The sequence below is a fragment of the Fusarium venenatum genome (assembly GCF_020744135.1).
Source record: "Fusarium venenatum strain MPI-CAGE-CH-0201 chromosome Unknown EDB82scaffold_1, whole genome shotgun sequence".
Lineage (NCBI taxonomy): Eukaryota > Fungi > Ascomycota > Sordariomycetes > Hypocreales > Nectriaceae > Fusarium > Fusarium venenatum.
Genome location: NW_027072129.1, coordinates 7228205 through 7240928, shown reverse-complemented (window position 1 = coordinate 7240928; position 12724 = coordinate 7228205). Strand labels below are relative to the sequence as shown.

The following is a 12724-nucleotide window of genomic DNA, read 5'->3' as shown; positions in this document are numbered from 1 at the left end:
GAAACACCTAAACACGCTTCGAACATTTGTGACGCGACTGGATATCGTCCTTACATCGACATCACCAATTAATTTTCCACCATGCCCTCTCGAAAACGCCCGCTCGCAGCCATCGAAGGAGATGACGGCGAAAATGAGCCGTCCTTGCAGCATCGCATTCGTAATATGTGGCAGTTTGCAAATCTATGCCAATGGATTTATATCTTTGGCAAGGCTGCGAAAATCGACGAGGCCATTGACGTCGAGGTATGACCGCAGATAAACCCAGGTCCTCTTTTTGTCATTTATATCGTTACTCATTCCATTTCACAGGAGATCGAGGCAGAGTGCCTGAAACCAAACTCGACCATGCTGGCAGATATTGCCCTTGCTCTTCTCAAACTCGTTTCGTCGCATCGTGGTTTAACGTATGTTCCACGACTTGATTAGCAAATCCTATTGCTAACTTACAATTATAGACACGAAATCCTCGACGATCAAATGCGCAAGCAATTTGCGAACAGATCGCCAAATTACAACCCTTTTGGTTCTGCCGATGCACCCCAGAAATTCAACGATTTTGATATTTTTACAAAGGTTAGCCCTTTTTCTATGCAATGCACTGTTGAGCATTGGAGACTAACATATGCTCCCTTAAGATTAAGGTCATGCAACAGCTGACACAATGGGTGATGATATACCCTGAGCGTATCCGCGATAAAATGGAAGAACAAAAGGATGCCGAGCAAACAAGTTGGGCAAGTGAATTCCACTACAAGCCTACATCACTTACTAACACCGGTATAGCGAATAGAACCCTACGGTTGGGATGCGAATGATCGAACGTATTTTGTGCTCGACGACAACCGAATATACCGACTTACAGAAGCCCCGCCAACCGTCAAAACAGTCAAACCCAAAAAGTCAAGAGTAACATATGGCAGCCGACGCTCAAATAAACGACGGCGCAGCAATATGAACGCCGAAGAAGAGGCGACCGAAACAGATCAAGAAACGAAGGATGAAATGCTTTCGGAAGACGTTGGCCTCGGCGGGATGATATGGGAATGCCTTGCTGTAACTTTGGACGACGTACGAGCTGTTGTTGACGGCTTCCGCAAGACACGCGACGAAAACGAAAAGATTCTAAGGGACCAGCTAGAAGAGCATCTCGTTCCGATTTTAGAAAAGCAAGAGCAATCTCGGCAGCGGAGGGAACAGCAACGAGACCGCGAACTTGCAAACGCAGCCAAGATGGCAAACGCGAAACGATCAAGTCGAATTGCTGGAAAAATTGAACAACAGAGACATGACGAACATATTCGAGAAGAGGAGCGACAACGACTCGAAGAAGAAGCAAACAGACAGCGGGGAGAATTCGCACAGGCCAAGAAAGAAAAGGAGCGCGAGAAACGCATGGTCTCGCGAGAACAGCGATTACGAGAACGAGAGACCCGTCGCATTCAACACGAGGAAGAACTTGCGCAACTCTCTGAGGACAGTAAGAATCTTTCAAACAGTGGGCGGGTTTCCGAGCGTCGTCTCAAGGTAGAGATCGAAAGAAACAAGAAGGCTTTGAAAGAGTTGGAGGATGAGGAAGACGACTGGATCTTCGACTGCACTTGTGGTCTCTACGGCCAAGTCGATGACGGAGCCCACAGCGTAGCCTGTGAGAGATGCAATATCTGGCAGCATAGCAACTGTATGGGGCTTAGCCAAGAAGCCGCCGACCAGCCAGAGTTTCATTACATCTGTGCTTCTTGCACTCGTCGAGAGGAAGAGGCCAAGCGGCCCAGACCAACCATCAAACTAAAACTCAACCGCCCGACCAGTTCGGGCACAGAGCCAGAGAGACGTGAGTCTTTGAGTCGAAATGGATCTCTTACCAATGCGGGGCAGTCCCAAAGAGTTGACAAGATATCGGATGGAAGTCGCAATACAGTCAAAAACAGCGTTGAAGATGGCTTGGCTTTGTTGACAGGTACTACGCATGGCACTACTGTCAATAGCGCCGACTTCATCAACACAACGATTGACGCCCGTCCAGGGCCGAACAGGAGTTTGTTCGGCACACCCAAGATGACACCGGTGATTCCGGCACCTGTCAAGTTAGATGCTAGCTTTCAGGACAGCCCTTCAGGCAGCGCGGCCATGACCAGTCCAATGACGTCTTTCCGGACACCCAGCCCTTCTAAAGGCATCGACAGTTTTCAGGGGGATAAGACAGTTGAGTCAGCGTTGAGTACACCTCAGATCAGTCGCGAAATTTACAGAGCAGCACACGAGCAGAACGGAACACTACCCTCTACCGCTGGGCTCTCTCCAACAAAACACTCGCCCCCTCGTCCGTTAGATTCTGCCAAGTCAAGCAGATTCAAGGCTGCTACTCCAATATTACCTCCTGTCGCACTATCGCCGTCCCCACAACATCAGATTCTGACTCCGCCAACCAAGCACTCAGAGCCACCAAGGCCGTTCGAAAACCGATGAGAACTCCAGACAGAGAACTTTGGTAAGGCGTGGGTCCGCAAAACGCCACAGCTGCATCAACAAATTGCCGAAACATCGTTTAAGCATGGCTTGGATGTTTTTAAAACCGTTCTAACAGTCGATCCTACAGCCAATACCAGGCGAACATTAACGAGAAAAAGCCGTCCTACCATTTTTATTGGAGAGACATAGCGGTATTCACAGACATAACTTGTCATGGGATCTCAAACGAGACTCATTTTAGCACAACCAAACAACATTTTACCTTATTTGTATGAATTCTAATGTCATCCTCATGATCAAACCAGACAGGTGGGCGACCAACAGGAGTTGTGGTCGAGCATACTGCAGCAACGCGAGACGCGAATGGCCGAACCCATACCGAAAATAGGGTGTCTACTAGCAACACTATACCATTGAAACATGGTGGTCAGGAACAAATGGTCAAAGCTTTGAAGAAAGAGGCATGTTTCTCTTTTGGGCGTCAGGACAGAATAGAAAAGAGCAGTTCTGATGGAAGGAATTGATCTACCAAAACAGAACCAATAGACCAAGCTAGGGCAGGGATTGGTGAGGCTGGCCAAGTATGGATTATGGTTGGTCAATTGTTCGGCTACCGCGACATCAAACAGACTTCTACCAGCAACACCGCTTGTGGCCGCGTGGTCCCAGCTATCCAGCACTTGAAGCAAACATACTGCAGCCCCCCATACAACAAGCCTGAGGTAGGTAGAAACGTGTACAAGACAAAAAGAAAACGGTGGTACATCAAGCAGGGATTGTAAGAATATCTCAGCAGACAATGACATACCTATGCTGCTAAACAAAAGAGAAGTTGTGGATAATAAATTAATTAATCGAACCAGCCAAACTCCCTGTTCACATGTTTTACTATCGATATCATTAAAGTCTGAAGCTAAGTTGGGATGACAGATGACGGAGAGGGGGCCTGGATGTGTACGTCAAAGGAATGCGCCATGGCTGAACTAGCGGCATGCGAATAGGGCGGCGCAGGGAAGCACAATCGAAAGCATGACATTCTAATTCTATTGAATGGATTGCGGCTTGATACCAAGCGGGCCTATCTCTTAAACCCGTGCGGTCTCTATTCTGACCTATTCTGACCATGCTTCTTTGGCCTGGCCCGGGCGTTGCATGGTGGATGGATGGTTGGCCAACGACATATGAAGATGCAGCTTGGAGAGATCACCCTTGGGCGACGGTCTGCATTGCGGCCTGTTTCCTGCCATCATGGTCGTCTTCTCCGCTTCTCTTTGAACCAGGACGTTGCTTGTCTATTTGTGGGCATGGTCCTGGCGTTGTAGCCAAGTCCAGGGTATCAGAGTGTCCCCAGATATGATGTATACAAAACCACATGCGGCGGCTCTCAAAGAAACACAACAAAGGGAACTCTACTTTGTCTGCTATCTTCAGGGCCGCATAAGACCAACATAGCTACTTTCAAAACACCAGAATTAAACTCTCCAACTACATTGTGTTTCGTTGCGAGATAGGGTGCTTTTACCAACCTTGGTTCACACATACATCTTCTCTTTTCTACCAACTCCATCACCATCGACGCCATTAACACTATCAACACTCTTTTGACCCTTTTACCCAAGCTTTATCCAGTCGTCTTTCGACTACAGTTGAACCGTAGACAGTGGAAGGAGCATTGCGATATGCGACAACACATACTACCGACGCCGCCATCGTCCTCTGACGGCTTCTCTCGACAGCCAACGGCCATGATGGACTCACACACCTCGCACACTCAGGACACCATGAGTCCAGAACAAAGTTTCGCTAGCTATCCATATGCAACGCGATACTCCACTCCCGTTCGCGAGGATGACACTTCAGTTTACGAGCCATCTACAGTCTACTCTCAAAGAAGTGATAACTCATTTGTAAGTGCAACAGCTCTTAAAGGACATATTTGAGACTGACCTTGGATAAAGACAGGTTACGCCAGTGGTCTAGGAATCACTAGCCATCCATATGGACCTTTGCCCGACGAGGTTGGCTACAATGTAAGTAAGAGAAGCAATATGTAAAGAGCATCAGACTGACCCAACAGACTCATCTGCCATATACACCTGAGGCATCGCCATCGGCGCCATGCCAGACAAGCGATGCCATAACAACCCGCAGTGGGCTCAACATCGCTAAGAAGTCGCTCACAACCAGATCACCAGCCGTGAAAAGTGGCCGAGTGCAGAAGAGAAGCCGTGCTGAGAGGACCAAGAACACAACTAGCATCGTTTCGAAACCCCTTTCTGAATCTGCTAAAGACCTTCCCGAAATCCGCGTTGCTGATATTGAGACCTTTGTTAACCGGTCTACCGAGACGAGACTCTCGGAAACATCACGCAACAAAAAACCCGGCCAGATTAAACGCCCTATGAACGCCTTCATGCTTTACCGAAAGGCATACCAGGAAGTTGCCAAGACGCAGTGTGCTCAAAACAACCACCAACATGTATCAAAGGTCTGTGGTGCAGCATGGGTCTTGGAGCCAGTGCAAATCAAAGAGGCATTTGACCAGTGGGCTAGGATCGAGCGCGTGAACCACCAGCGAGCACATCCTGGATACAAGTTCACGCCTTCGAAGCCAAAAAAGACCAAACGTGATGAGAATGGGGATGAAGAGTATTCGGACAACGACTCAGACTGGAATGGCGGGCGTGGGCTTTCCAACGCAGCGCGGAAGTCCGGGTACCGACAAGCCACACGACTGAACGAACCCTCTTCCTCTATCTTTGATGCCGTTAACAACTCGATGGGCGATCCATCAACTGCGCCCTACCATGATGTGTACACCTATTCCTACCATGGTAGACCTCATGCTCTCCCATATGATCAGATGGCGTCGAACCCTTATGGTATGAGTATGCGGCAGTACAACGGCCTAGGCATCAACAGCGAGATGACCAGCAGAGCCGCTTCACCCGGAGAGTTGGAATTCTCGATTCATGGCCTGGATGGGTTCGCCCATGGCTACTATGGTGCCCCCCTATCAACTTTTGACAATGCACCAGCTCCTCTATTTGGGCCAACTCCTTCGTACGACACATACGACGTGCTCCCTTCAGGCGCTACTCCCTTGGGACAGGAAGGTTGGATTCCTCATATGGAGAGTGACCACGACATGATGCCTGTTGCGGCTGGCTATGAAGAAACCACAGCACAAGACGCTTATCTCAAAGGCAACAAAGACGATTGGAAGGTTGAAGTGATGGACGAACCTGGCCACTTCGAGGATTGGTATGCGCAGACCGAACAAGGTCTCCGGTGATCGGAATTTGAGAGCAAACTCTTGTAACAAATTTCCTTGAGTATGTTAATTTATTGAGCAGGCGGTTTTGGATACGATACAATGAGTTGAGCGAGTTAGTTAGTAGTTATCTTAGACATGGGTTTCCTATTGGGTGTATTATTAGAAAGGGAAGGAATGCGAAAGTATTATTGAATATTAAATGGATCTTATTCAGTTTTGAACGCTTCTGTATTGAAACTGCTGTCGTTCAATATCTTGCACTTAATTATTGAGGTTGACGTTGAGCATGGCACGAAGTTGGTTGTAGGTTGTTGTGGGTATTGGCGGAGACTCCATAAGCTTAGTCATTTATTTATCTTTGGTCGCCCATGTCATCACAGCTTTCTCTGGCCACGACTTGTCTTCAGGGTACCTACTATTCAAAAACGTCGCCTCGGAGGTTACCCAGCTTCACCACAGCATGACCTGGATCTCTAAAACAGTGACCGTGACTGGTCTTGTTCTTCTTGCACACGCGTAAGTTTACCGTTACTTTTCCAATATCCACAAGCTAACAATCGTCACAGGTGCTACTCTGCGCAAGAGCATTCTGCCATCTCATCAGCAGCCGTGCACCATGGCCAACCGCAACCGCTCGCAACACACTCCCTTCCAATCGATATCTCCATCGAAGCCTTGGTAGCAACCCTGGTAGTCGTTTTGGGTCTGGTAATGGGAACCCCGCAGCTTCGACCGATCAAGTGGCATGAGTGGGCTGGGAAGATTGAGCGTGAAGGAGAGGCTGGTTTTATGACTGGAGGTGGTGAGGTGGAGAAGGACTACCGCGGGAATCCCTTCAGTATCCTTGAGACGCGACCTGGATTCGTTGATATTCGCAAACAACGACGCGAATTTACGAAATGGGTTAAGGCTGAGGAGAAGTAAAGACAACATTTTGTATCTTGGATACAATGTAAAGCGACTCTTCTACTTCCTACAGCATCAATGTCCCGATACTCTCGTCTAGCGACGCAGAAAATGATGTGGCCTTGGACTGCTCATAGAAATATGTATGGGTAATCGTCTAATAAGTCATGAAAAGCAATTATCGATGCAAGCAACGCAATTTCTCACCTCCATATAAATGTCTCGGTAATAATGGACTTACCCTTAGTCACGATGTACTACTTGTGATCACTGGAAATTGTGACAATAACGGGCAGCCAGGTGGTGAAGAAAGACAGTGCCTGCGCTGATGACTGTAGAAATAGTCGAGCTCTTGCCATCATCATGTCCTTCCTCATTACCAAAATCGCAGGTCTTCCTGCCTCCTATAGGAAACAGGGAGGCCCATATTATGGAAAATCTAAAAAGCGTCAGGGAAAGTGCCAACTGTAACCCGTCAAAAGGCAACTGCGTCTGTTTGACCTGTCGTGATTCGCATGGCCGATGTTCACTTTCCTTTTCATACCAGATTCCTTTTCATCAACACCAAACAGTTCTTCTTTTCGTGAAGAGCTGGTAATACCCGCATTCAAGGGATGAAAATTCCCAGAACATCAGGTTCGAGTGCCTCTAGCTCCAGCGGCCGAGGCCGCGGTTGGGGCCGAGTTCGAACAGCTCGGGGACGACATGCTTTCACACATAGGAATACCCGAAATTCATCTCCTCAATCTGGCTCCTCAGTACGCTCGAGTCCCAATGCTTGCAATCTCGCTCGTCAATACTCAGCTACACCCGAACCACCCATTTCCCATGAAGAACAAAATCCTCGAAGTAGCAGCGAGCCTGTCCAGCATGAAGTTGTCATGGCCATGGACATTAAAGACGATTTCACGATCGGGTGCGCATATTTTTCCACTACAGATGGAATCCTTCAAGTTTCAGAAGATATTTCGGCAGCTTCCTTGGACATTGCTGAACAGTTCCTCATCCATGCTCAGCCGAATAGTCTTCTTGTGTCGGCAAGAGCACCTGTGAGTTTTCGGGACCACCTTGAGAAACTCGTCACCCCAGGAGGCAAGTGACTTGGCATGACTTTCTCGGGTATGATAGGAAAAGTAACTAACAAATTAGCCAAAGATGATACGAGGGGCATCATTTTCCGAGGCTTACAGTCTTCCGAATTCTCGATTGAAACGGCCCACGAGCGGCTTGTGGGTGTGAACTCTCAAGCCCTATCGACTACCGGAATCGTATTCTCAACTGGCATGGAAGATGATGCCGACGAAGAACCAATACCGGGACATCCGCTGCCCGAATCGTGTGCGTTCCGATCACTTCAATATGGAGGGTGTATAAACATGAACAGTCCTGTCTCGGTAAGTAAGGCTTTGATGAGATTTTGACTGTATTGACCTTGCCTAGTTAGGATGTGCTGGCGCCTTGCTGGGTGACATTCTTCATCGAAGGCCTGCTGGCTTTCTACCTGACGGGCAGGTAGCTGGTGTTCTATTCCGTGTTACTGACATCCACATGTTCTCACTCTCGTCTTATATGTATATCAGCAATGATACTCTTTTGTCATTACAAATTCTCCAAACTGAAATGCACCCCAACAGTCAAGCATTAGGATCAAATACAAATCAAAGCAATTCAAAAGAGAGTCTTTCGGTCTATGGCCTCTTTCAAAATCTGGCTTCTACACCACAGGGCCGTACACAATTGCGTCGAATATTTCTCCGACCCCTGTTAAACATCAATGTCATTTCAGAGAGGCAAAGGTCCATTGCAGCATTACTGCAACCTGAAAATGCTGATAAACTGCCACAGCTAGCCTTGACTCTCCGCAAGATCCGGAACTTACACGCTACATTCGCGCAGCTCCGCAAAGGTATCGAGTTCCCTTTTGCTAGGCAGTCTTTCGATAAGGGAGTATGGGGAACTATTCACAAATTTACTACTCACGCCCTGACACTCCGAGAACTAATAGCATTACTCAACGGTGGTTCTGATGTAGTTCTGTTCAAACAAGTAAGTTGCTTATATCACGAGAATCCTCAAAACTTTAGCTGAAGTTGCCCCTAGGTAATTGAGGATATCCATCTGCCTAGCCTGGTGGCTGTTAAAGAAATGATCGATAAAACAATCGACTTTGAACAATCCAAGGCACGTCATCGATCCTCAGTAAAGGTTGGGATCGACCACAAACTAGACGAACTTAAAAGACAATACGACGGCATGGACAGTTTCTTGACAGAAGTTATCAACCACGTGCACCGCGAACTACCGGACTGGGCGCGCAAGTATGTACAATCATGCATTTTCTTACCTCAAATCGGTTTCCTCACAGTAGTGGAATCAAACCCTGCCACGGGGAATGGGCGTTATGAGGGAGAAGGTACTACTCTTGAAGCATGGGAGAAACTGTTTAATACAGACAGTGCAGTATGCTACAAGAACAGCTACATGCGAGAGCTGGATGAAGAATATGGAGACATGTACTGTCAAATCGGAGGTAACAGAGCCGTTCTCACTTGAGTATCAGAGGCTAATCATCCATAGATCGAGAAGTGGAAATCATCCATGGACTCGTCAGCAAAGTGTTGAAGTATGAAGAGCTTTTGCTTTCAGCATCAGACATGTGCGGCGAGTTCGATGCAATACTTGCGCTTGCTCTTGGTGCTGAAAAGTACAATTTTCGGGGACCGCAGATTGTGGAAGAAAGTATAATTCACATCGAAGAAGGTCGTCACCCTTTGCAGGAGCTTGTTGTGCCGGCTTTCGTCCCAAACTCCTGCCACCTCGTTGCAGGGTCGCAAAGCGCATCAGAAGTGCAAGGTGACTCGCCCCAGGCTGTAGTTCTCACAGGCCCAAACCACTCGGGAAAGAGCGTGTATTTGAAACAAACGGCTATTATCGTTTACCTTGCCCACATCGGCAGTTTTGTACCGGCCACTCAGGCCATTATTGGGCTTACCGAGAGTATCCTTACCTGCATTTCACCTCGAGAAAGTATGTCTGGGGGCGAAAGTGCGTTTGCCAGGGACATGAAACAAGCCGCTTTGTCGATGAAGACTTCTTCACCAAGAAGTCTCGTCCTCGTAGATGAATTCGGGAAAGGAACGAACGGGGACGACGGTGCTGCATTACTGGCTGCACTGCTGGACCATTACCTATCACTCGGGCCCAACTGCCCTCGTCTTCTGGCTGCCACACACTTCCACGAAGTATTCGAGAACAACTATCTTGAGCACCATAGCAGCTTCAGAATTGCGCATATGAATGTCAGACTGGAACGGGAGGCATCATTTGTGGATGACCAAGTCACTTACCTGTTCAACCTCGAGTATGGCCACAATGCTTCCAGCTATGGAGGTAGGTGTGCAGCTCTGAATGGCGTGCCAGGTCCAGTTGTCGACCGTGCTGAGAACGTTTCCCAGCTGCTTGCCCATAACGAAGACTTGGGTGCGGTTTGTGCTCGTCTATCTCCAACAGATGAGGATATCCTAGAGAAAGCAGAGTTGACGGCGCGGATTTTTCTAGGGCAATCATTCAAACGTGAGAGTGAAGTTGAATCGGGCGAGACTGGAGAAAACACTAGAGGTTCTGCCAGGGATATACTGGAAGCTATGCTTTCACCAAACATTTGAGCAGGTACCACCAGAGATAATCTCGCATTGAATACAAAGAGAGTCGTTGCTAGTGTGAAAGGAATTAGGACCAGTGATTGGTCTGTGGTCTTCTCGATGTCACTGCAATTCAGTGCCTGGTGTCAGTCAATGGCTATATATCATTTGATGTTGATGCAGTTACTGTGGAAGCGATAGCCATAATGCTTGGGACCTGAAGAAGTAAATGTACTTGGATTAGAGTAAAATTCCAAAGGCAGGGATGTAGATAGGCAGACAGATGTCCGCCAGAAACCAAAAGTACCCTGGTATGGACCTTTTGATAACTGAATTTTATATGCTTTCGCCGGCTAGACCCTTCTCTTATATAGTTATGTTCCATTGTTCGTCGGCTGGTACGAATTCGCTGTATTCACTCTGGACAGCAAGGTCGGGCTCAGAAGTGTGGTTGAGTGGTCTAGGACAGCATTTATTTTTGATCGACGCAGGATTGTGTTGGCCTAGGCAAAGCGTTGATCACCGACTTATACAGACTACGTCGTGTAACATTGAAGCTTGACGAGCCTGAGAATTGCATTCCCACTTTGTAGGCTCTGCTCGCCTCAACGTTCTATAGTCCATTCCGTCGTAGACGTGTTGAGAGGTCAGCGGATGGAGGACGTTCCAGCTTGTGTGATAAACCAATGTACTAAGGTCAACCTGGTGAGTGTTATGGTCGACATAAGGCATGCGAGCTCAATCCATGAGAGTCATATAATAGGCCGGAAGAAAAACAATGTTCAAATATATATATCAAGTGTCAAACGTTTAGTGTAAGCCAAATTGCAATCCTATATACAACATAAACACGCTTCATAGCCCGCAGTTACTTTAGCCTGGGGCGCTCATTATATAGTTCATAAATTGGCCGTCAATCACTGTTACCGTCACGTCAGTGCCCCTTCTTGGAGTGTTTCTTCAAGCTTGCGTTGTTCCTGGAAGCGTGAGCCTGCAAAGTCAGGGATACAACCGAGCCTGCAGTTCATAGTCTACAAGCAATGGCCGTCCGCGATGGTAAACCTGCGTGTTCCTGGATTTAGAATAGGAAACTGAGGAGTGCGATACCTGCACTGAGACTGGCAGCCCACAAGCCATGGTTGTTAGAGGACGAAGCATGGTTTCCATAGTCCGAGCAGTCATCGCTGGAAACATTTCCACAAGCACGTGAACTCAAACTTGAACAGACAGCAGTCGCAGAGGAAGAGCCCAAAGCCTGTCCACCACCCTCGACGGTGGTGCCTCCGCCGCCGGGCACAACGATGGTGACACCATATTGACCTCCATCACCAAGGAAGTTGACACATTGATCATAGTTCTCCTCGCAAGCATCAACTGCCGAGGTGCATGCAGCCTCGTTCTCGAAGGTCGCTGCCGCGTAGGGAAAGGCGAAATATGAGTTCGGAACGTAGGATGGTGAAGCGGTTGCTGTGCCGGTGGCCGAAGCTGGAGCTGTTCCTGTACATATAGCTCTGCGAATCGTTAGTTAAGCTATTTAGCAAGGTGCATACGTAGGAAGTATGCCGAGAACATGGAGGACAAGATGATACTCACCCAGAAGGGCAACAGGCCGGTTCGTCATCGGCGTCCACAGCGCATGTTTGGCCGTTTTGACAGCAAATGTCGCGGAATCTCTCGCCAAGCTCCTCAGAGCACCGAAATGTGTTGGCGGGGCATGAATCGTCTCGCTTGAAGATAACTGATGCAGGTGGAATGTAGGCCGGATAGTATGTCGCAGTCGCGGTTGCAGTCGCTATTGCTGGCATCTCTGAGATATTCTGTGCCGATGTTGAGGCTGCGACAAAAGCAAGCAAGAAGCAACTATTACAAAGCATGGTTGAGACGGGGCTTGCCAACACTGGCTCGAAATGCGTGAGTACTAAGCAGGTAATGGAAAAGCACGCAGGGTCGCAAAATCAGAGCTTTATGTCACAGGTCGTGTCGAAAGTCGGAATGTGAATTTGTAGAAAGGAAGCCCCAATAAAATCCTCGTGCTCTCACCTTTTTAGTTTACCTTTCCTCTTGTAATGCTTCCTTGTAAGCTTCCAGGCTTCTAGCAAGGGGTCTAGGATGCTATTCAGTGGGGTTCTCACCAAAGACTTGACCCATAACGTGAAAAGTACAAGGTTGTGCAGCGACGGACCAGACAAGCCTGATCGATCACCTTGCAAGGTTATTTATGTCCTTGGCTGCTTGGGCAACACGGCGTAGGCGCACATAGGAGCAAGCATTGAGCTGACGGGGGAGTCTAGTTCAGCATTGGGATGATGTCATTGGTCAATTCAGGTAGTTTAGTTGGCTGAGCAACTCGTTTCACCCATTTATCTCCGTACTAACATGAGTGCGATATAGTTGTATTCTGACCAGTGAATTAACAATTCGGTGGGAT

General features: G+C 48.1%; 5 protein-coding genes across 5 annotated transcripts; 4 read left to right on the top strand and 1 right to left on the bottom strand.

Moving 5' to 3' along the window:
• The first annotated feature begins 43 nt into the window (after window positions 1-43).
• EDB82DRAFT_71569 (uncharacterized protein) lies at window positions 44-2619 on the top strand. The gene is made up of 5 exons (XM_065610036.1): window positions 44-246; window positions 313-407; window positions 459-576; window positions 639-737; window positions 787-2619. The coding sequence occupies exons 1-5, from the start codon at window positions 82-84 to the stop codon at window positions 2467-2469; spliced, it is 2160 nt and encodes a 719-aa protein (XP_065465736.1). The 5' UTR covers window positions 44-81; the 3' UTR covers window positions 2470-2619.
• A 1371-nt stretch (window positions 2620-3990) lies between these two features.
• EDB82DRAFT_71600 (uncharacterized protein) lies at window positions 3991-5861 on the top strand. Its single transcript, XM_065610037.1, has 3 exons — window positions 3991-4368; window positions 4420-4502; window positions 4550-5861. Exons 1-3 carry the CDS (start codon window positions 4152-4154, stop codon window positions 5765-5767), a joined length of 1518 nt encoding a protein of 505 aa, XP_065465735.1. The 5' UTR covers window positions 3991-4151; the 3' UTR covers window positions 5768-5861.
• A 348-nt stretch (window positions 5862-6209) lies between these two features.
• EDB82DRAFT_471897 (magnesium transporter) lies at window positions 6210-6673 on the top strand (the record flags this gene model as incomplete). Its single annotated transcript, XM_025729681.1, has 2 exons — window positions 6210-6265; window positions 6316-6673. The coding sequence occupies 2 exons, from the start codon at window positions 6210-6212 to the stop codon at window positions 6671-6673; spliced, it is 414 nt and encodes a 137-aa protein (XP_025588882.1).
• Window positions 6674-7018: 345 nt separating this feature from the next.
• Window positions 7019-10694, top strand: EDB82DRAFT_572072 (muts domain V-domain-containing protein; the record flags this gene model as incomplete). Its single annotated transcript, XM_025729682.2, has 6 exons — window positions 7019-7103; window positions 7268-7704; window positions 7846-8049; window positions 8096-8701; window positions 8756-9185; window positions 9233-10694. 6 exons carry the CDS (start codon window positions 7019-7021, stop codon window positions 10318-10320), a joined length of 2850 nt encoding a protein of 949 aa, XP_025588883.2. The 3' UTR covers window positions 10321-10694.
• A 565-nt stretch (window positions 10695-11259) lies between these two features.
• On the bottom strand, window positions 11260-12608 carry EDB82DRAFT_71492 (uncharacterized protein). Its single transcript, XM_025729683.2, has 3 exons — window positions 12429-12608; window positions 11890-12349; window positions 11260-11807 (listed from the first exon to the last, which is right to left on the bottom strand). Exons 2-3 carry the CDS (start codon window positions 12168-12170, stop codon window positions 11375-11377), a joined length of 714 nt encoding a protein of 237 aa, XP_025588884.1. The 5' UTR covers window positions 12171-12349; window positions 12429-12608; the 3' UTR covers window positions 11260-11374.
• Between the last annotated feature and the right edge of the window lie 116 nt (window positions 12609-12724).